The sequence below is a fragment of the Styela clava genome, chromosome 5, assembly GCF_964204865.1.
Source record: "Styela clava chromosome 5, kaStyClav1.hap1.2, whole genome shotgun sequence".
In the NCBI taxonomy this organism is placed as follows: domain Eukaryota; kingdom Metazoa; phylum Chordata; class Ascidiacea; order Stolidobranchia; family Styelidae; genus Styela; species Styela clava.
This window is the reverse complement of record NC_135254.1, coordinates 2,027,886-2,051,015: the sequence shown is the minus strand read 5'-3', so window position 1 is coordinate 2,051,015 and position 23,130 is coordinate 2,027,886. Positions and strand designations below refer to the sequence as shown.

At 38.2% G+C, this 23,130-nt stretch overlaps 1 protein-coding gene across 5 annotated transcripts in view; it reads right to left on the bottom strand.

Moving 5' to 3' along the window:
• LOC120344714 (uncharacterized) overlaps positions 1–23,130 on the bottom strand; it is a 79,579-nt gene that overhangs the window by 56,013 nt on the left and 436 nt on the right. For 3 of the 5 annotated variants that reach the window (XM_078112902.1, XM_078112907.1, XM_078112906.1), the window contains exons 2-22: positions 21,060–21,226; positions 20,522–20,644; positions 19,068–19,234; positions 18,251–18,359; positions 15,612–15,623; positions 15,233–15,285; positions 14,824–14,890; positions 11,751–11,860; positions 11,144–11,248; positions 10,791–10,909; positions 9,605–9,710; positions 9,304–9,428; positions 8,956–9,001; positions 7,050–7,201; positions 5,898–6,104; positions 5,078–5,270; positions 3,098–3,208; positions 2,279–2,389; positions 1,587–1,675; positions 1,184–1,261; positions 528–785 (exon numbers count right to left, since the gene is read on the bottom strand). In XM_078112902.1, coding sequence (XP_077969028.1) covers positions 528–785; positions 1,184–1,261; positions 1,587–1,675; positions 2,279–2,389; positions 3,098–3,208; positions 5,078–5,270; positions 5,898–6,104; positions 7,050–7,201; positions 8,956–9,001; positions 9,304–9,428; positions 9,605–9,710; positions 10,791–10,909; positions 11,144–11,248; positions 11,751–11,860; positions 14,824–14,890; positions 15,233–15,285; positions 15,612–15,623; positions 18,251–18,359; positions 19,068–19,234; positions 20,522–20,644; positions 21,060–21,171 — 2,453 coding nt within the window. In that variant the 5' untranslated portion in view covers positions 21,172–21,226. Of the gene's footprint in view, positions 1–527; positions 786–1,183; positions 1,262–1,586; positions 1,676–2,278; positions 2,390–3,097; positions 3,209–5,077; positions 5,271–5,897; positions 6,105–7,049; positions 7,202–8,955; positions 9,002–9,303; positions 9,429–9,604; positions 9,711–10,790; positions 10,910–11,143; positions 11,249–11,750; positions 11,861–14,823; positions 14,891–15,232; positions 15,286–15,558; positions 15,624–18,250; positions 18,360–19,067; positions 19,235–20,521; positions 20,645–21,059; positions 21,227–23,130 lie in introns of all 5 variants that reach the window. The other 2 variants (XM_078112905.1, XM_078112903.1) reach the window with 2 other exon arrangements.

The following is a 23,130-nucleotide window of genomic DNA, read 5'->3' as shown; positions in this document are numbered from 1 at the left end:
TACCTGATGTTTTAGAACCGAATCGAATATTTTTTCGAGCCGAATCATGAATACTTGGAAGATGTGACTATTTTATTGCGACGGCCCCTGCTACGTACTCAAGAAATACACAATGTCAAGATCCCAGGCCATTTGGAGGGGATGACATTTCAAAAATCCCATGAAGAATTCGAATTCACTTTCTATTTAGTTCCACATATAGCAATATCTGTTTGTCTAGAGCAGGATTTTTCAGACTGCTTTCTGCGGAACAGGACAGGGATCAAAATTGCGACTATTTTGGTCGCCACGACGATCTCGGCCATGCTTCGGCACCTCTGGGTCATGAATTTATATCTCAACTGGCAATAAACAGGCGAACAGACTTTGTGGTGTCTTCTTTAAACATTCAATTTTGTCGACCAAATTTTATAATTGTCAAGTTACAGCGAACTTTTTAATTTTACCATATGTTCAATTTTTTGGAAACCACTCGGGACGTAAGAAAGACTGAATAAATTCAAGTTAGTACTGTCTGGGAAACTCACCCGTCATTTCTCGAGTACAAAGCCTTTTGTTGGTTATTTCGTCGTGTTTCGTTTGTTGACGCATTCGAGGCAGAACTTTCTCTCGAAGATTGTCTTTTAATGGTTGACCGCTTCTCTTCTTTTTTCGGCTCCCATAATTTTTGCTCCCTAGGTGGCGCTTCTTCACCTACGGCGTTGTCACGACGACGAGACTCTTTACCGTCACCATGGCGATAATATTCTCGGGACTGAACTGAAGGTGGACGCCGATCTGATGGCCTGTTTTGGAGTAAATATGAAATATAATACCAAATTTTTACGAAACAGCATTGCTAGCAACTTATTGCCCCCGGGGTGAGGTGTTGTTGGGAATAATTTAGATCAATGGTGGGGCACGACCCACAAGAGGGGTGTAGACAATTTTTTCATGGGGGGGGAGGGGGGGTGAAGCTAATTGAAAATAAAAATCTTGCCCCCCCTATTCTGGATATTTACGTTCCATCCACATATTTTTAACATGTCTATTGAATAAAACGTACTTTCGCTTCACTATATGTTTAGGCCTGTAATGGGCGCGTCTCACCATTTCAGAGCCCATGTTTTGGAACATTAAAAGAGCCGACTTTTTTAGAGAATAATGATTTTTCTGTCGAGTAAAATATTAGTATTCTACCCACCTTTCATTTTCCTTATCAGCGGGGGTTGCTCTTCCACTGTGCTGGGATCTTGTAGAGCCTTCTGACGGCTTGCGGGTTCTGTTGAAACGACAAAAAATTTAATTTCTCTCTTGAAAAAGAAATCTGGTGTATGGCCATGGTGGTTGGATAAACTTACTATCGATTATTGTCGATGCGGTAAATTTTTCGCTGTTTGTCTGATGCCTTTTCTTACTGTGAGGCTGACTGTTAGCCACATTCTCTTTTCATGTATTTTCTTGCATGGAAAAACTAATTTTTTTGTGTGGCTCGGCTAAATATTTAAAGTTGATTATATTGTCCATCGACAAATAATGTTATATAACCTGACTTGAGGAATTTTAAGCCAAACTGTCAGGCAGAATATTGTGCATTTAAATCTTACCTTCCAGATTCCGCATCATGAGATCCTTCACTTTCAACACGCTCTCTTTTCATGATAGCATGAGGACGAGGCCTGGGGTCAGCCGACTGCTGAAATGAAAAAAACATTTTCTGTCTATTTCAAGAGCAAAACCAGGGGGTGGCCAACACCCCCCTTTTTCAAATTTGAAAAAGCATGGATGACCCCCAAAGACAACTTTCAAGTGTCCAGTGCGACCCTAGGTCAATATATATATTTTATGAAACTTTGGAGCTTCTTTCGCTGGAATTTTGAGTTTGGTCATGTGGTGATATTATATAAAATAAGCCAAAACCAAACAGTGATGTCACAATAAATACCTACATTTTCTATAGCATAAACATAGAGCGATGCATATGGGCCTGTTTTACAGTATGTCATGGTACAAACTGCTAAATTTAACATGGTTTGTCAAATCTTAGATGTTTTGTACATCCATACTCTATCATACATCAGCGACCCCACCGACCCCATGACCTGTTTGCGACCCTACCTACTCATCACTCCGACCCAATTTGGGGTCGCGACCCCTGGTTTGGGAACCCGTTTTAGACCCTGGCTGTTAGCAAGTTTCACGTTAGTTATGTTTAACATAATTCTGTTGATTCCGGGGCACTTAGTAAATTGCCCTCTTTGATCGCAACTGATCTAGTCGGTAAAAAGATTTAACCAACCTGTCCGTAATGTTGGGGGGGGTATTGCCCCCATTGTTGTCTGGGGTCGTATTGCTGTGATTGCTGTGGCTGACCGTAACCCCAGCCCCATTCTTTCCAGCGCATTTCCTCCTAAAAAGTTGATAAAAAAAAAATACATACGAAATAGAATAACTTTTGATTTTAAGAGAAAATACTATTTGTGGAACGACCGAGATGTCATGTTCAGCAACGATCATACGTTTTCTGATATTCTGGGCGAGTTGTTTGAGTAAGGGTTAAGCGTTTATTGTTTTTTTTTAACTCAGTGATTTACCTAAACCCCAATATAAGAGATGAACCATCCAACCCTTCCTAAAATTCGAACATCTCCGTTATTTGCAGGTGACACCACAATTTAATTCTTGACGTAAATAAAATTGTATTTAAATATCAGAAAAGCGGTCATTACGTTAGTATGTTGATAGGTATTTGTCTGTCTGTCTGTTAGATGCACGCGATATCTCATGAAAGCGAGATTTGATCTGCTGCAGATTTTGCATGTGCATTCATCATATCTCGGACCAGAAGACTATTGATTTTGGATGAATTATGTCGTATAATTAGCGAGTTATCAATTAATTAGTGATGGGACACAAGGTGTCACTATGGATTAAGAGCGCTGTTTTGGGAGATTCCCTAACTTTTGATCGATAAGTCTTCGGTCTCTGACCGATATTCTCGTTTATTAGTGCAGAAGATCAGTCAAATACATATAAAATTTTTATAAGTTGTAAATAGTTTTACAGTTAATAACAAAATATCTACCACCCCCCCAAATTTGGAAAAAAAAAATTAAACCTGTTTTTTCTGGGCTGCGAGTCTAGGTGGTAAATTTCTACCACCGGGTGGTACCGATCCACTGCCGGCAGGATAGGGGGCCGCTCCTCCTCTCTGGAAATATTCATCCATCTATAAAAATTACAGAAATATAAACACAATATAGTAGTTCGGTGGTTCTAAATAAGGGGTATAGGAAGTTAAAGGGGCCACAATGCTGGGCCCACAACTGTTTTTATTTTTTCATTTATAAGGAACCGTTCTTCCTAGTTACTTATCGATCTTGAGATCGGTAATATTGTTGATAGCAGGCAGGGTTGTCCAAAACGAATCGAATATTCACATTTATTCGAATATCATAGTATTCGAATACCTTTTCGGATGATTTTCGAATAATTCCGAATAGTAGCCACTTTTCGCCGTAAACGTGGTGTTTCGTTTTACGGGAATCTTCAAACGTATTCGATAATAATAAATGTATTCGAAATTGGCCATCCCTGGTTGATAGGTATTTGTTTGTTTGTCTGTCTGTTAGATTGACGCGATATCTCACGAAAGCGAGGTTAAATCTGCTACAAATTTTGCATGTACATTCATCATATCTCGAATCAGGAGCCTTTTAATTTTGGGCGAATTATGTCGTATGATTAGCGAGTTATTAATTAATTAGTGATGGGACACACGGTGTCACTATTGGGTGCTCCCGAAGTATGCGAACCAAGATGGCGGACATCGGAACGTAACATGGGTAACAGGCTAGGGTTAGGCGATGATAATTTTTTTCCAACTTTTCTTATTTTAGTCCTATTATCAGTTCGAAGACTAGCCAAGAGCCTCCCGTAGTATTTATACCTAAAATTATGGCCCAACCCTAACCTAGTACACATATAACATTCCGATGTCCGCCATCTTGGTTCGCATACTTCGGGAGTCCCCACTATTGAGTCAAGAGCGAAAAATAAGCGCCGCTAGATCGATAAGTCAGCAATCTCTGATCACTAGTTTCGTTTCATTGCTTGATAAAGTTATTTCACAGGGTGTTTTCACTTTGTTAAGCATGAATTGTTTGAACATAATGGGATTTAGAATCTACCAATCAAAATAACACTATAAACACCAATAGAATGATGAAAAAGGGGCCTTAAGTGCTAAAAACCTCCGAAAAGGGGCCACGAGCCATGGAAGGTCGAGAACCACTGATAAGGTTTTAAAAAGATTTTGATTTGCGTTGGAGAGGCAGGAAGTCCGAGGGGATTGCAATCAGTTCAATTATTTGAAGGTTGGTGCACTGTGATAAGCCATGAAAAAACATAAAATTAGGATTCAGGATTTTCGTATTCTCCCTGAGGGAGAGGAAAACCGATGGCTCGATTATATAGCGAAGGGTAGTCCTGTAGTATGTGTACCCGTTAGGGTTAGGCCATAATTTTATTCCAATTTTCCTCATTTTAGTTCTATTACGAGTTCAGGGACAAGCAAAGTGACTCCCGTAGTATGTGTACCAGGTTAGGGTTAGGCCATAATTTTATTCCAATTTTCCTTATTTTATTTCTATTACGAGCTCGGGGACTAGCCAAGTGACTCCCGTAGTATTTGTACCTAAAATTATGGCCTAACCCTAACATGTTACACATAAATTGTTATGGTGTCGCCATCTTGGTTCAAATATTTCGGGAGTACATAGCGGAGCCTCTTGTCTTGCTATAAAGTTAGTCAAGTGAAAAAACAAGAAAAACTTATATTTCTGATTTTGAAACTTAACTTTTTATTGAAAATATAAGGTGAATATCGCTTCAAACAATGATCAGATACCATTTTAAAAAGAATCTATATTTTTATAATATTTTCAATTTTTTCCCCCAAAATTTCAATATTACAATTCTGCTTTCTGTCTTGAAAGCACTCATATTATGGAAATGTCAACTTGAGCAACGGTTATTTTATTATTGAGTTCATGCCCCCCCCTCTGGGGAAATCCCCTTCAAACATAAAAATTCATACCTTTCTGCGTTCATCACTGCTTTCACTTTCTGTACGTTGACCCCTTTTTTCATATTGTCTGTATTCCTCACTAGGTGTCCTCAGTAATCCATGAGCGGGCATATCATACCTCCCCGCTTCTCCATGGTTACGAGGAATTCTGCGGTCGTATTCGTCCGCTTTGCCATCAGCACCTTGCTGTTCGTATGCCATCCTGAATATAAAAAAAAAATTGTTTTGAAATGAGTTGGGTTCAGCACGATCTATCAAAGTCTTGTTTGAAGGTAGTCCCGAAAACATCAAAATAAAGCACTTGAATTGGAGTTTGACAAAAACCTCAAGAGTCGGCAGACACTAACAAATCAAAACCAAAGGGACTCCCTTAGTATTTGTACCTGAAATTATGGCCTAACCCCAACCTGGTCCACATACTACATTCTGGTGTCCACCATCTTAGTTCACATATTACAGGAGTACCCAACTTTGGGAACTTCTGGCATATATCAATGTATGATCATTAATCACGGCCTCTCGTCCGGTTACCATTCCATGTCTGGCATGGGATTAGTTAGTTATTTGTTTTTGGGAGCATGGACTCGATGGTGGAGGAAGCCGTAACCGACCAGCGGTTACGTGAACCACCCTACGACAGCGAGGAGTCCAGCAATCTTCTCGCACATAACCATCCCCGCATGAAATTCGAACCTGCGAACCCATGCAGAGTAAATAGAGGTGCGTGGGCGAGCATATTCCTAACGCGTAGCACGATGAGCTACACCGCTAGCCGATCAGCAATGTCTGATCGTTACGAGCCGTGAAAATTCTGACAACGTCAAATTACCTTTTTTCTTCTTCCTCTCTTCTGCGTTTCGCTCGTTCCGCTGCAAGAAATTTTTCATCATTTTGCCTCCCCCATCCTCCAGATTCTGCCCCTTCCACATCAGAGGGGTGGGGCTTCTGGGGGTACATCTGCGGCCCCATGTATCTTGGGGGTTGGTTAGAGGGATATGCTTCCCCTTGTGGTGGCATTCGACCTTCGTATGGTTTGCTAAAATGAAAAAATAAGAGAAATTATTTTCAAAATTGATGTTTACTAGACAGTAGTGACTGGAAGATTTATAAACGCTATCGATTGACATCTAGGGCAACGGAATCGACATCAACCCAAGAAAAATTGGCTCGGACTTCAGATTAGATCTCTGATAAAATTATGTTGGATAAATTTAGCATATTGAGGCCTTGAAACAAAAAAAATGTTTGGAGAAAAGATGGAAAATAAATATTTTAATCTCTAATATTTTATCTCTAATATTTTATTAAAATATTTTGGCAAATATGGCTTTTAACTTTTATTACTAAAACCAGATTTCACATTTATAATTTTTTCATCGAAATTTTTTCAAAATTAAAACATTTGCCCTTCTGAAACGCTCAAGCCCGCTTTGCTAGACTTTTAAAAACACTCGAGACATAAATTTTTTTTTCAATTCCGTAGAAATATTTGAAGTTTGTTATCATCAATGAAAAAAAATATTTCTTAGTTTTGTAGCGACTCCAACCATCTCCAAGGAATGAAAATCATTAAATGTTTGTTGCAAAAAACAAGAGAACTATGCTCAAATATATGGACACGTAGCGCCACATAGTGGCAAATTCGGATGACATCATAGCACATAAAAAAACGAATCCCCCAGAGCTCACCGGAATATTTGAAATAAATAAAAGTAATAGCCTAGTAGCAAAAAAATTTATCTTCAACCACTGAAAATTTCAAAGCAATTGGTCCAGTAACCAAAGAGAAAAGCGTTTTTTTTCTGTGACAAAGAACATAATATTAAAACGATCCATAAACTCTGTCTCTCTATTCAGAACTGCCAGTCTAAGAAATTTAATTCCCTGCCCTTTTAGAGTCTTTTTAGAGTATAAACTTCAAAGTATTATTTCAGATACATTTTTCTGAGCACCAAAACGAAAAATTAACCCCTCTACTCACCCCCGCTGGCCCATTGGTCTTGGTCCTTGGTAATTTCCTTGATAGTATTGTTGTTGTTGATTCCACCCCATGTTGGGGTCCATACCTCCATCATAGCCCCCTTGTTGGGAGGGACCCCATGCAGTACGAGGATGCATAGAACGGTCGCCGTCCTAGAAAAAATAAAGTTATGTCAGGTATGTGAGATATGTTGTGTCTTTTTACATAGTCTGTGCATCTGAGGATAACCGAGAATATCGGTCGGAGATCGAAGACTTATCGATCGAAACTGGGGTTTCGATTCATGACTCTATATTGACACCGCGTGTATCGGTCGGAGACCGAAAACTTATCGATCGAAACTGCGGTTTCGATTCATGACTCTATAGTGACACCGCGTGACCTATCACTAATTAATTAATAACTCGCTAATTATACGACATAACTCATCCAAAATCAATAGGCTTCTGGTCCGAGATATGACGAATGTACATGCAAAATTTGGAGCAGATTCAATCTCGCCTTCGTGAGATATCGCGTGCATCCAACAGACAGACAGACAAACACCTATCAACATACTTACCGATCTAAAGATCGATAAGTAATAATCCCCTGCTCGACATGGAATGGTAACAGGATGAGAGTTCACGGTTCGCCATGTGATTAAGTCGTCTTATAAGCTTTCTTCTCCCAGAGATAAATATGAAAACCTTATTCTACGTTTGATGTGAACTGTATTTTTGGTGTTTAAATTCAAGAAATAATTGAAAGCTGCTGATATAAAGCTGTTTCCCAACAGTAAAGGCATGAAGTTTAAAATTATTATTATCATGATACATTTTATTCACTGTAGAATTTACCGTATTTCATGGACCATAAGACACATTTTAAACCCCCTTTTTTTTAAATTGATCATGCGTGTTATAAACTGGTGAAACACTCAAAACCTGTACGTTATTGCTTTAAAAATCGACGCGTTTTATAGGTGCTGTGCACCTTATCGCCGGATGAGAACAGAAGGGGCCTAAGTCACATTTTTGGAAAATTGACTTTTTTCAATATTTTGGGGTTTTGAGCCATGCTCTACAAGGTGGTGGTCTTGAAATCCAGAATTTTCCAATAATAAAAATCTTAGCCGGACTTAGGACTAAAATATTTAAGAACAGAATTGGCCCAAGTCCAGCTAAAATTTTCATTATTGAGAAATTCAGGATTTCAAGACCACCTTGTAGAGCATGGCTCAAAACCCCAAAATGTTGAAAAAAGATAGTACCAAGTTCCAATATGATGGGCATGAACATCAGAAATAAAATGTCCGAAACTTACATCCCTAAAAATTTGTTCAGTGCAACCTAGGCCTAAGTCACCTTGTTTTACCTTGCATCCCATACAGAAAAAAAGTTGTTGAGAACAGAATGGGCTAAATTCCTTTATGGGGGTAAAAAAGCGGGAAGGAATTGAAGCTGAAGTGCCAAAAAATATTGATTACAATAATATTCGAATCCACATTAAAATAACCAGAGATCAGGTCTTTACTAAGTGTAAATATTTAGAAATTAAAAAATAAAAAAATTCCAAATTGTTTTTTGCGATTTTCTCAAAACTCAAAATTGTGACTTAGGTCAGTTCTGTTCTCATCCGGTGTTATGTATGAATGAAAGCCCTAATTTAAGGAGTTTATTGGCTGTGAAATGGTCGGTAAAATATGGTATCTATATTACTGTTGTACTTATTTATGGACACATTGTGAACTTTGAAAACTGTATAAAATCCAGACTTGCGAGTTACACTGGCTATGAACATTTTTCATTAATAGTGAAACGAACAATTTAAGAAAATGAAACGGAAGAATTTATCGTAAAATACCGCAGACATCTGGTCTGAAATTTTACTCATTTATTTTACTCTTAAATTTTTTAAATCCTACCTTCGGTCTTCCATGGTCGAAATGCTGATCTGCATGTTTGTCTCCCCTGGACATAAAAAAGCAAAAGTAATAATCATGGCTGTGCAAGCAGTAAGATAGTACGGCGAAAGTATGTTTTATTTGAGAAACACTGTGAAAAAAAATGTAAATATTCAAAATAAGGTGGACAAATTTAATCAGCTTTACAACTCCTCATAAAATTGTCTACGATCCACCTCCCCCCCCCCCCCCTTTGTTCTAAATTATTTTTTTCATTATGTTCCGGAATAGTGAAATATCTGGGCTGAATAGACATCTAAATTGTTATTCACTAAAATAAAAATAAAAAAATTATAAACAAAATCTCACCCTTTTTCTTTATTACCGCCACCATTGTCTTCATCGTCACTAAAGACTAGTTTTTCACTGTAGTCGACTTCTCCGTGCATTTCTGCCCATCCTTCGTCATGCTCCTTCGCTAGGTGGTCGAATTCCTGTGGATGGGAAATAAAGAAAAAGAATATAAGAGCATTGCAACATGTACTAGTTCTAATCACAAATTGAATGTCCCTTGACTGGAAATTAGTTTAGAATGTTTTTCGAATTGTATTCAGTGTTCTCTGCGCTCTTACAAGCAGAATTTTTTTTAAAGATACCCGCTCATGCATACCTTTAATTCTGTCTGTGATATGATGGACGGCATCCCTCCATATCCGTCCTGTTGTTTGTTCGGGGCTCGTTGTCGTGGCCCCTGGTTCATATACATCCCTCGGAACCTGGAAGAAACATTGAATGTATATATAGAGAGTGTTTATAAAGTCTTAATCGAGACCATATATTGTTTTGGCCCTCACAGATGTATTAAATGAGATAAAAATACTTGAACAATTACTGATTGAAAAACAACAAAACCTGGTTAGGAATTAAGATATATTGAGAACTGACTTCAGAACAAAAATGTAATTGTAAAGGGACTTTATGGATGCCTTGTATAATATTCCGGAAATGTTAGGACTATATGTCTCTTGCTGAAACCCCTTGCCCCCCCCCCCCCCCCAAACCCACTCAGGGTGTAATAAACTAGACCAAGGTGGTCCACATGTGGCCCGGCCATTCATTAATAATATACTATAGGCATCATGAAAAACTAAAAATTGAATGCGGATTCTATTAGCCTTGAATGGCTATGCCTGATTAACTATGCGTTTGCACAGTAAAAGTGTTTGTTTTGTATTGCAATGTTTACCTATTCTTGGCACTATTGTGGCCCGCGAACAATGCAAAAATAATTGTGTGGCCCGCGGAGCCAACAACCTTGGACTACCCTGAACTAGACCATGGCTTCCGAAACTAGGGTTGCAACCCCGCAGGAGACGTACAACAAAATTTAGGGGTCGGAAAGAGTGTATCAACCTCACACGAAATTCTATACCCATTGTACTTGTATTGTATTACTTGTACCCATTGTACCAAAACTTCTGATTCGTAACACAATTATTAAAACTAGTGCAAAACCTAAATCTCACGATTTAGAGAGAATAAATAGAATCAAAGAAGAGGTGCGCCTGCATAACAATGCCTAAATACCAGGGGTCCCGTAAAACTTCAATGTATCGAAAGAGGTGGCGAACTTAAAATTTATATTCATAAAAACTATAGGCCTAGTCGTATTTTCAGCAGACAAGAGTGAGTCGGATGAAGTACTTCGCAGGACGGATTCAGCCAATGGACTGTAATTTGCCAACCCCTGTGCTAGAAGATAATTGAGTTCACTTTCACAAGATACAACCATAAAATCACCTTTGACTTATAAACCCCAGATATGGGTGCCGCTTGAAAACTTAAAATTTACCCACCTTGGATCTTGTGGTTGAGGGTATCTCATTTGTCCTTGTTGTTGGGGGGCTCCTCCCTGGGTTGGATATCTACTGCCACCTTGTGGCATGTTCATATGTGGATATCGGCCATATTGAGGCTGTGAAAATGAATTGGAATTTTATTGTTTTGAAAAATAGTTGTTCCAATATATATTGTATTCAGGTACGCAGCGAGAATTTCTTTTTCCCTTCTGAAACAGATGCAGCGATTTTGCACTTGTTAAAAGAGTCAACATTGACCCCAGTCCATTCGTCCATGATAGCTGGTTACATCGCTCATACTTAGCTACTTCGAGTAGCGCCGAATTGAAAAAAATAGTCTTATAACTTACATAATTATTGGGCATATTTCCCCTGTACTGCATGCCATGTTGCCCCATTCCAGTGTGGCTTATATTATCTCTGGATGGCATACTTTGGCCGCCATTGTTCATATTCTGGAATATAAAAATGAATTATAAATAAAAGACGCTTTTTCTTTGGTATTCAATAATAGTTAATCAGTATTTACCATATATCCCGCATATAAGCCTAGGTAAAAACCTTTATGAACTTAATTCTAATCGTACTAAAAAGTGGGCGCATATGTGCATAACTCTGATCGCACCTCAAACGAAATGACATTATGCTAACTAAATTCCAACAGCTACAACTCAAACAATGCTAAGTTCTCACGTTAAGAGCGGACGATTTGTAGGTTAGGCTTTTATGCGAATTTTCATAAATTCACCATTTTAGGGCCATTTTTAGGGGGCCGGCTTATATGGGAGAATATACGTTCGAACATGCAATTCCACACATATGTGGTGGCTGTTAGTATTTTAATAGCCGCTCTTAACTTCGCGCAGAAATTGATCTCCTGCGTTTCTATGAAAGCGCCTGCAAACTTGCTTTGAGCAATTTTTGATATGAAAATAAAAACAAATAAAGACACACAACCTGTTCCCCACTGATAACTTGATCATCTTGTATCGGTCGTTTACTTCTTATTTCATCAGAATCTACTTGGGGAACGTTTCTCCCGCCTCCCTCTCTCCAGGACTCCATGTCTGTAAGAAAGGAATCGAAAAATTATAGAAAGTAAGGATTTGTGTGGCTGGAAATGTCACACATAAAAATGTTCACACTCACATCTTGAATGCACATACATAGTTCACACACAAGACTTCCAATACTAAAATGATTTAACTCATTATCCACACATACACACATAGAAATATCCACACACACACACAAGTTCCACACACAAACATGTACACCTATGTAGTAAGCACATACAACTCCCGATACTAATATTATTCCACATTTCAGCAAAGACACATAGAAATGCACATTAATCTTAATTACACACACCACATTCACACCAGCACATGAAAAAAGACACATGAAAATGCATGTGTGCATATTGCCTGGACACACATTCACACTAATAAAAACTCATATAAAGACACATCTGAATATTAAATACACACACCACATCTACTTTTTATTCACACATACACACCGACAAAGACACATAGAAATGCACATGGGCATTTTACACACACACATCACATCCACTTATTATCTACACATACATGCCAGAGAGACACATGAAAATGCAAGTGTACATATTGCCCAATCACATGTATATCTTAAATACACACATGCACATCACATCTCCTTATTCGCACTGACAAAGACACATAGAAATGCACATGACAAGTGTTGTCACACATACGTAAAGATACATAGAAAAAATATATATAACTTAATGGACAGACAATACAACCAATACTAAAATTTTTCAATTATTATCCAGACATGCACACACACAAAAAAAAAGACAAAAACACATAGAAATGTACATGCACATCTCGAAGGCTTATACATAGTATGTGAACACTTAAAATCCGAAGCCGAAAAATTCACTCCTTTTCACACATGCACACCAAAACACACACACATAAACATCAACAAAAAGCACATACACAAAACTTAACTGATTCAAACTAGGAATCTACTCACTTTGTGGTCAATTATTATCCAGACATGCACACACACACAAAAAAAAGACAAAAACACATAGAAATGTACATGCACATCTCGAAGGCTTATACATAGTATGCAGTGGCGCAACCAGCGGGGGGGTTACGGGGGTCGTGTCCCCCCCGTTTGAATTTCGTTTTTTTTTTATTATTGTTCTACGTTCAAACAACGTCGTTCCACGGTCATAACAATCGGGTGAAAACTACTTTTTTCCAGTGCTTTATCACCGCCCGACTTCAATCATACCCTTTTGCTGTTAGTTACGTGGTAATCGCTATCCCCGCGTATATGTTTGTATTCGAAAATGAGAAATGTTACCTCAAAAAAGTAGAAATCGCGCGCTGTCGATGCGAATTGAAAGCGACAATAGCATAATGCTATCTCTCTCTCTCTTGTGACGAATACCCTCGTGCTTCATAATCTTGACGCAATGTAACGCCGCCCGTCTTCATGTTATAATAATGCAGTAGAAACTCTGAAAATCTGGATACGAAAATTATTTTCGGAAAAATATTGCTTCGATTAACCTAAGATTTTCTACATATGAAAGGCCGAAAACCGAAAACGCCGTCCGTACACATCCTACCGCCCCCGTCCACGTTCTGATTTAAAAACCTTTTCACAATTATTTCATTTTTTATCGCAATCGAAAGCAGCCATGTGTGGCACGGCAATAACTAACAGTCGTTGTGAAAGGTTTTCAATAAACTCCGACTTGAAGTGCTTATAAAGTCACCGTTCTAAGTCGTTATTTCTCTGTCCTTTCTTCTTTCTATGTGCATATTAAGACCATAAAACGTGTTTTATTTTTGAACTCTGCGCTGATTTGAATATTTCATGTCGGCTGTTATGTATTTTTGTTTGTAAATAAATACAGCTAACTTAAACTGAAAGAAGTTGTCTACAACGCCGGATGCCGACGAAATCCGCGATAGATATTAAATACTATTTAAGAGCTATTTTATATGCGCTAAATTACAAGAAATGAAAAAATTTCCTGTTATGTTCGGTCACTATCGAAACTGAGGATGAAAACAACTAATTAAGACACAATTTGCCGAGGACACCTAAACCATCTCGACTAAGTTAAAATACACGATAAGAAAATATTTTCAATCAAAAACGTCCTTGAAGTCTTATAAGTTCTTCAAGTCGGCGTTTATCGAAATACTTCCATGTCAGCTGTAATATATTGCCGAACCACACATGGACGACGACGCTAGGATATGTGCGCCATATTCGGGATTATTATAAACACGAAAAAACAGTATTTGAAGTTCGCGATATTTGAATTTAAATTCGATTCGGACATCCCTGCTTTAAATTAGTCAGCTTTTAGTTGTGTTTCCAAAAATTAGTTGTAAATCAATTATTTTAATTGTCATTATGTCTTCCGGTGAGCTTCAGTTTAGTTTAGAATTTTTCTGGGGTTAGGGTCGGGAAAAGGTCCATTCGCAAGAAGTGAATTTTGTTTTTAGTCTTGAGGAATTCACCCAACGGGCAAGGCACGGCACGAGGGAAACACTGGAATTTATTCAAGCATCCACGAGGCGCAAAGCGAGGGAAACGTTGAAAATAATTAACAGCTTTTCGTTAGCAATTCGCCGGAATGTAATGAAAGACGTTTTGCTACCCACGAGGTGCAAGACAAAGCGAAGCGCCGTTAATGAACGAGTGCAAGGTAAGCGAAAGGCTGGGATTTAATCGATGGCGTTTCCCTTTTAACCACGAGCAATTTATCGTGTTTCAGCGGAGCGACACCTAGTGGCGTTGCGACTTACGTCGTGGTTGCACTGTGTAAATTCCGGTCGGACCCCCCCGTTGAAAACGGCCTGGTTGCGCCACTGATAGTATGTGAACACTTAAAATCTGAAACCGAAACATTCACTCCTTTTCACACATGCACACCAAAACACACACACATAAACATCAACAAAAAGCACATACACAAAACTTAGCTGATTAAAACTAGGAATCTACTCACTTTGTGGTCTTAAACTTGGACCACTAGCACCGTATTGATTTACTTCTTTAGACCTTTCTGAATCTTCCTGTGAAAACAAAGAAGGAAATGCTCAAATATATGGTTTCAGCAGTTAAGTTTACTAAACGTCCTCAACAGTTAACAGTTAAAAAACTCTCGAGTATGCTAAAGTTTTCGGTACCAAAATTCGATAATCTTAGACTTCGAAGATTGAATCAAAAATTTGTTACGATGTCTAAAGCTGCTATCACTTGAAGCCATAATTTCAAATTTTTAACTTAGATTGAAGTTGCCATGGAGCCATCCCTGGCTTAAACCATATTTACTTCCTTTTGCCTATTCATCCCACACTATGCACAAAACAACTTTGTTTATTCAATCATAATATAAGCAAATATATACTACTTACCTGCTGTGTACTCTTTGTATTTGATAGAGATGGGAAATCATCTGATAAGTGTCCTTAGGGGGCTTCCGAAGTATGCGAACCAAGATGGCGGACATCGGAATGTAATATGTGTACTAGGTCAGGGTTAGGCCATAGTTTTAGGTATAAATACTACGGGAGGCTCTTGGCTAGTCTTCGAACTGATAATAGGACTAAAATAAGGAAAATTGGAAAAAAATTATGGCCTAACCCTAACCTGTTACCCATGTTACGTTCCGATGTCCGCCATCTTGGTTCGCATACTTCGGGAGCACCCTGCATAATATAAGCAAATATATACTACTTACCTGCTGTGTACTCTTTGTATTTGATAGAGATGGGAAATCATCTGATAAATGACCCTGGTTTCCCCCTGAAAAGAAAATTTGCATGTTGCATAACTTCTATCATCTTTTTTTAAAGATTTCACTAAGGCAAGGTGAGAAATGAAAATTTAAATTTCGACAGAAAATAAAAATATATCAAGTTGGAGCAATCCTAGCAAACAATTTAAACTAGAATATCGGTTAGAAACTGAAGACTTATCGATCAAAGGTTAGGGGATCCCCCAAAACAGTGGTCTTACTCCATAGTGACACCGTGTGTCCCATCACTAATTAATTAATTGCTCGCTAATTATATGACATAATCCATCTAAAATCAATAGGCTTCTGATCCGAGCTATGATGAATGCACATGCAAAATTTGGAGCAGATTCAACCTCGCTTCCATGAAATATCGCTTCCGTGAGATATCTGTTTAATGCCCAGCACTCAAAAAATGTTGTTTTTTTATCTGCTTAAAGTTTTGATTTTTGGTGTAAAATTAGTTCCCTGTCTTCACAGCCCTGGTTATATCTAAGCCAGATTGGGTGGGCAAATTATGGCCCGAAATATTTCACCCGGCCAACTCGTGTATGCTGATAATAAGACTATACAGGGTTACGAGTTACGACGGTCGCGACTTATGCTGTTTCGAGGTTACGAACGCACTTTTAAAAAAATATAAAATAGAATTCTGTACTGTAATATCTAAGCCCTTAAACTGGATAATTGTGATCAAGAAAATCAGTGCTTTGTGCTCATTGGTTTTCGTCATTTACATCGTACTTTTTGCATTATTTGTACATTTTATTATTGTACCATACTTTACAACGCAGTATGATATGTATAGAGTAATTTATGTACTGTACAGTATAATGTTCCGACTTACACTAAAATTCGGGTTACACCGCTTCTCAAGAACGGAACAACGTCGTAAGTCGAGGACTCCCTGTATAATGTCCTAATGATCCGGCTTGTTACTAGGGATGGGCAATGTAGAATAATTTACTATTTTAGAATATTCTAGACCGAAAAATATGTAATCTTTTGTGAGTGAAATTTAAATGTGACAGATGTTCGCGTTTTGCGATATAACTTTGTATTTCGGAAAATGGTATAATAAAATTATTAGTAAATAATATTTGATCGCAAGTAATGTTATAACATTTAACGCCTGGCTTTTGGTTTAAGTGCATCATTTTTTTGGAAAACTCATAGGTCGCGAAAAATCATTTAATTTAAAATGAAGCAAGGCACGTCCGTAAACAATTAAAGATTGTTACATTCAGATTATCGGAATATCACCAGTGAGTCGGCACAAATAACGCTAGCTAGATAGCAAAGAAGGAAAACGCAAAAAATTGTGCAATAACGAGTCTTCGCCGTGAGGTTATATTGCCGACTTCTTGTCCTGAATATGCCGATTGAAATTACAGTGTTTGATGTTTACCGATTTACGGGTTCTTTGCGAGCAGACGCAAGTTTAATTAAACGAGAGAGATTTCCACGCGAGAAAAACGCTCGTCTATAATTGATAAATTAGAAACCCGAAATACAAAAATTGACGCATAGCGCCGGAAAGGCGGAAAACGAATCCTGTTATCAGATCCCGTTGGATTCGAATATTTTGGGATTCGAATCCTCCGGATTCGGTATTCTATATTGCCCATCCCTTCTTGTTACATTGTGCGTCTTTTTATTATATAAACGTTAGCCTAGCTGTGTGAATAAACTTTTTTATTCATAGTTTCTTTGTCGCCCTAACCAAGTGTATTATTTGTAACTGGCCTACTCGATAAAGTAATTGTCCACTCCTGAGTTAACCCGTTATTACTTATCGATTTTAAACGGTAAGTATGTTGATAGGTATTTGTCTGTATGTATGTCTGTTTGATGCACGCGATATCTCACGAAAGCGAGATTGAATCTGCTCCAGATTTTGCTTGTGCATTCATCATATGTCGGACCAGATGCCTATTGGTTTTGGATAAATTATGTCGTATAATTAGAGAGTTATTAATTAATTAGTGATGGGATACAAGGTGTCACTATGGAGTAAGAGCTCTGTTTTGGGGGATTCCCTAACTTTCATCGATAAGTCTTCGGTCTCTGACCGATATTCTCGTTTGTTATTTTCCTCGATATTTTAAACAGAAATTTTATATCCATAAAAACGCAAATTTAGATCCATAAAAATCATAGACGTGATTTCAGCGAGCACAAGCGGGGTTGATCCAGCCTGCGGGCAGTAATTCGCCCACTCCTAGTCTAATGCAACTAGCTCTTATCAGACTACAAGATGGGACTCTAACGTAAATGGGAAAACAAATAAAATCGAGATATCATTAGAACAAGACAACCTGCTTACTAATAATCTAAGACAGGGTAGTTCAAACCCAGGCCGCTTCATTATCTGCGGCCCGCTTTGCATTCGGAGAGAAATCAAACAAATCGCATTTTGTGTTGTTTCGTCATAAAATCAACCAAAAAATCTTTTGACTTATTGTTGCATCACCAATGTCACCGAATTGACTAGTGTTATGGCTAGCTGAGGCAACTAGCGAAGTTAAACGAGCGAAGTTCTTGGAACTATTGTGGCCCGCAAACAATGCAAAAGTAATTTTGTGGCCCGCAGAACTGCCAATCTTGGACCACCCTCATCTAAGAATTCACGTACCTTGGTGATGTGTGTTACGTGGAAATCTTCCCCACCCTCCGCCTGCCTGTGCGGGCTGTTTTTGTTGCGTAGAATTGCTGTTGCTGCTTGAATTTGCTGCTGCGTATGACTGAAAAAAGTTAAACATTCAAATGAAGTGGGTTTTTAAAGAATTCGTAAAATTGTGTTGTTATCAAAAAAGATATTTTCAGTAAAACTTGATGGTAAATAATCAGGCATATGTCTAAATTCGGGTCTAAACTGAATGGATTAAACCCTGGACCAGGAGAGTACCAGTGGGAAGCTGGTGATGGGTCAGTCCTCTCCCTTTTAAAATGTGAAATGAAAGCATTTATCTGTAATATAAATAGCAATTTTCTGTAGCTTGACCATCACAACTCTTGGAAAAATCACGTTTCCAGACAAAGCCAGCTGCCTGTTATGGTCTAACTTTGCAATTTAATATTTAACTCCCCCTTTCCTTTTGAGAATTCTTAACTAGGCTCCTGCCCTGGACATAGACCAGGGGTGGGCTAAATATTTTAGTATAAGAGCCGCATACAGCTAGTCAGAAATATGTGACAACCGCATAATTTTAGAAATTAATAATATTAGAATATCGTGACCTGAAAAGAACTTTACACAAACGTATAATAACAATATTGCAAAGTATATATTCTTCAACCGCTTAATGAATTGAACAAAAAACTGTTACGCTAAAGTTTCTCTTAGTTACATTTGGATAATATATAATTATTGCCAGTGAGAAAAGTCGCATGAAAACTCCAGCGAGCCGCAGTTTGCCCACCGTTGACATAGACTAAATAGTAATCCTCACCATTTGTTGCTGCTGAGTGTATCGGGCTTGCTGACGTTGGTGCTGCGATTCCGACGTCTGCTGCTGATTTACACGCTGCTGAGAGCCTACAACTCCTGCTGCTGAACTGGAGGAGGCTGCTGGTTTTGGGTCCTGTTTCGAACCCCATCCTGTGCCGTCTTTAGGGACTGAAAATTAGAATTCAATTAGAAAATGTCAGAACCCATGCCCTTACATTCTATAACAGTGGTCTTCAATCCAGGACCCCAAAAGGAGTCACAGAGAAATAGAAGAGGCCACGATACTAGTCGCTAAAATTGATTTTAGTGTTATTTTGTTTGCATGCTTTTCTGTTCCCTGAAAATGTCAGAACCCTTACATTCTATAACACTGGCGTTCTACCTCATTGGGCTCGTTGCCATAAAGAGGTCACAGAGAAGTCGGAGGGGGCTACAATACTAGTTGCTAAAATTGATTTTAATGTTATTTTGTTTGCATACTTTTTTTTTGAGAAAATACCATGTTCTTCCTAGTTTCGTTACCTGATAAGGTTACTTCACAGGTTATTGTTCACTTTTTGAGAATTGAATTGTTTGAACATGGAAATCTATGAAATCCACCAATCAAAATAACACTATAAATACCACTTGAATAAAGAACAAAAGGCCAGGTGCGCTAAAAGCCTTCGGAAGGGGGCCACAAGCCGTGAAATGCTCTGTAGACGCTTGGATTACATATTTCATATTATATATTTCACAGAAATACTGTAAAAGTAGGGATGGGCGATATAGGACAATTTACTATTCTAGAATACTTGAATCAAGAATATTGAATCCTATTCTATTTTTATAATTATTAAGATAGTGGGAATTCCCCACATTGTTGGATTTAGATGTTAATATAGCAAAATTGTAAACGTATTGCTTATTTGGTAATGTCCCTAGTCTGGACATCTTGAAATTGGAGAACTGTTTTATGTTAAGCATTGGAATTTAAGACATTTCCCAGGACAATGGAATTCAAGACTATTACAATATTTTTTGCCTCAAAATGTATCTAATTCCTAAATACTGATATATGCAGAATCGAGACCTGCTTATACGCTTTAATAGTTAACGATAAAATACAAAAATATATACGAAACGACATTAAATCATTATTAATTCTAGAGTGCCCCTGACTCAAGGTTTCTACTCCATCGTGTGACCTAAAATCCGAATTGTTGGACACGAAGTGGACATAACGATCGTTTCAATATTATGTTGTTGTTGTTGTTGTTCTTTGACACGTTTTTAAAAAGTCGCTTTTCTCTTCGAATACTGGACCAATTGCTTTGAAATTTTCAGTGGTTGAAGATAAAATTTTTCTCCAGAAGGCTATTACTTTTTTTTTTCGCTATGACGTCATCAAAATTATTGCCATTGGGTGGCGCTACGTGTCCATATATTTGAGCATAGCTCTCTTGTTTTACTTACCTAGCTCAATATTCGGGTCGTTTCCTAAATTTTCTGACTTTAAACTCGGCAAACTAGCGGGCGGGGGAACTCTACGAACATTTTGAACTTTTCCCAAGCTTTGTAAGCCATGTCGTACTGCCGCTGAAAAGTAAAATTATAAAAAGAGATTTTATTTTAATTTCAGGGGATATTTAGTTATTAGTGATAAAGTGAAGAAGTCACTAGGCCAGTGGTTCTTAATCGAGGGCCATATAGCAGTTGGGGGGGGGGGGGCACAATGCTAATCGCAAAACTAATTTTACGTTTCACTTTACACGAAAACTCCCTGTTCTTATTCCTTGATAAGGTTATTCACAGTTTTTTCGCTTTTTTGCGCATGATTTGTTTACGCATAATGGAATTTGGAATCCTGCAATCAAAATACCATTGGAATGATACATGAATGCTTCAAGCCTCCAAAAGGGAACCACGAGTCAAAAAAGGTTGGTAACCACTGCACTAGGCCAACAAACAGTTCGAAACCACTGCTCTGAATCTAAAACAAAAATTGACTCACAAGAGGGTTTAGGGTTTTCAATAGTTTTTCCTTTGTAAGTCGACGTCAGATTAAGCGTATGGAACCGTCCATCCTTCCCCTTCGTATTTGCAACTCCATACCCAGTTGACATATCAATTCAAACACACTTAGAAGCATCGGAGATATCAATGTGCCCCGAACTAGACCTGTGAAAGACAGAGAATAACTTATCATACCGGCACAAATTTATTCTGGGACTATAATGCAGTAAGGTACAGTTTTTACCATAATGACCAAAGGCCACCATATTTAAACCCTAGCTTTATAGGCAGTTAGGCGCTTCCATATCACCACAAATCGGATACTACGCTATATGAGAGATCGCGCAATAATTGGATTCCTCAGAGAAAAATAACGATTTACAGTCTGGGCCTCCATATCAATATAAATTGGTAAATTTATAATATATTTGAATGTACTGTGATGCAAAACATTTCGTTTTGATGTCATACATCTACGACTTATTATATGGATAAGTGTAATGTAAGGAGTCATAATCTAGTACGAGACAGTTTGGGCCTCCATATCGACACAAATCAACTAAAACAGTGTGCACAGTTTTTAAATTCCAAAAATGTCCCGCAAACGAATTTGCACAAATAACTAAAAGAAAGCGCAATATAAAAATGTCATCATTAAATTTCTCGGCGAAAAAATAATCCCATTTAACAAATGAAAATTTTTTTCACCGTAGCATTCGAGAGTTTTCAACAAAAACCGCAGTGTTTGTTTTATTGAACCAAATGACAGGACATTCAGTACGGTACACTATCCAAATTCCTAGAATTTCCCTCCATTTGGTTCAATAAAACAAACACTCCATGTGTCTCACAAACGAGGGGCGTCTGGCACCACGTCAGATGCGTCATATCGCGCCATGCTTGTCTCAATAATAAGCTAAATTAATCGCGCCATCATATGACCAAAATTACCGGCTAAAATCTCTCGAATGCCATGGTATCATTTTTTTTCCTTCAGTAAATCTGATTATTATTTCCCAAGTTATTCAATGATGACGTTATTAGATTGAGCTTTTTCGTAGTATTTTGCGCAACTTCATTATACTGTGTTTTTACTGATATTGAGGGACAACAATGTCCAGACGTCTCTCAAAGGAGGGGTGTCTGATCAGGGTCTCATGTTGTTTCGTACCTAACATACTTTGGATTTGGATAGTGTGCCGTACTGGGTCTCATGTAGTTTCGTACCTAACATTCTTCTAGTGGGCGTAGCATGACAATTTTTTCACGTATCAATCCTAACCCCCACCTGACTACACCATCCAAAAATTACGTCAACATGATGTCACAGTGACGTAATAGAGCCAAACTATACGAACCGCCATCCAAGATGCGCAAATGAGCACCCGAAATCGAACAGTTATATCTCTCGTTTTCTCGTCGCAACGATTCCAATAGGAGAGAGATCGATAATGTCAGTCAGTTCTTTATCGTCTGCACCAATGCCATTTTGAGTGATTGTACGTATATTTGGCAAGCACCATGACGTGATTGTGATGTCGTAGTGATGTAATTTTTGGATGGCGTAGTCAGATGGGGGTTAGGATTGGCATATCAAGAAATTGTTATGCTGCGCCCACTAGAAGTACGTTAGGTACGAAACTACACGAGACCCCAGTACGGCACACTATCCAAATCCCTAAAATTTCCCTCCATTTGGTTCAATGATACAAACACTCTTTGTTTCTCACAAAGGGAGGGGTAGTGACGTAATTTTTGGATGGCGTAGCCCGTAATTTCTGCAATCACTGTTACAACCGATACCTGACAGAAGGCTTGCATTAGCATAAGGTTCGGAGTTGGAGTCAGTTATCAAACAATTTTACATTCTGAAGACAGGAGTCAAAGGGGAACTACAGAACTAACAGCCTTTCTGCTTTTAGTTTGACAATGCGAAAATAAGCTGATGCTGTAATGTAAGGTATGGCAGAATGTTTATCTTTAGATTTGCTTAAATTTATCCAGCTGTCTGTAAAGTAGGCTACATCAATAATCTTGCATCGGTACTACACAACGGCCCAACTGACTAG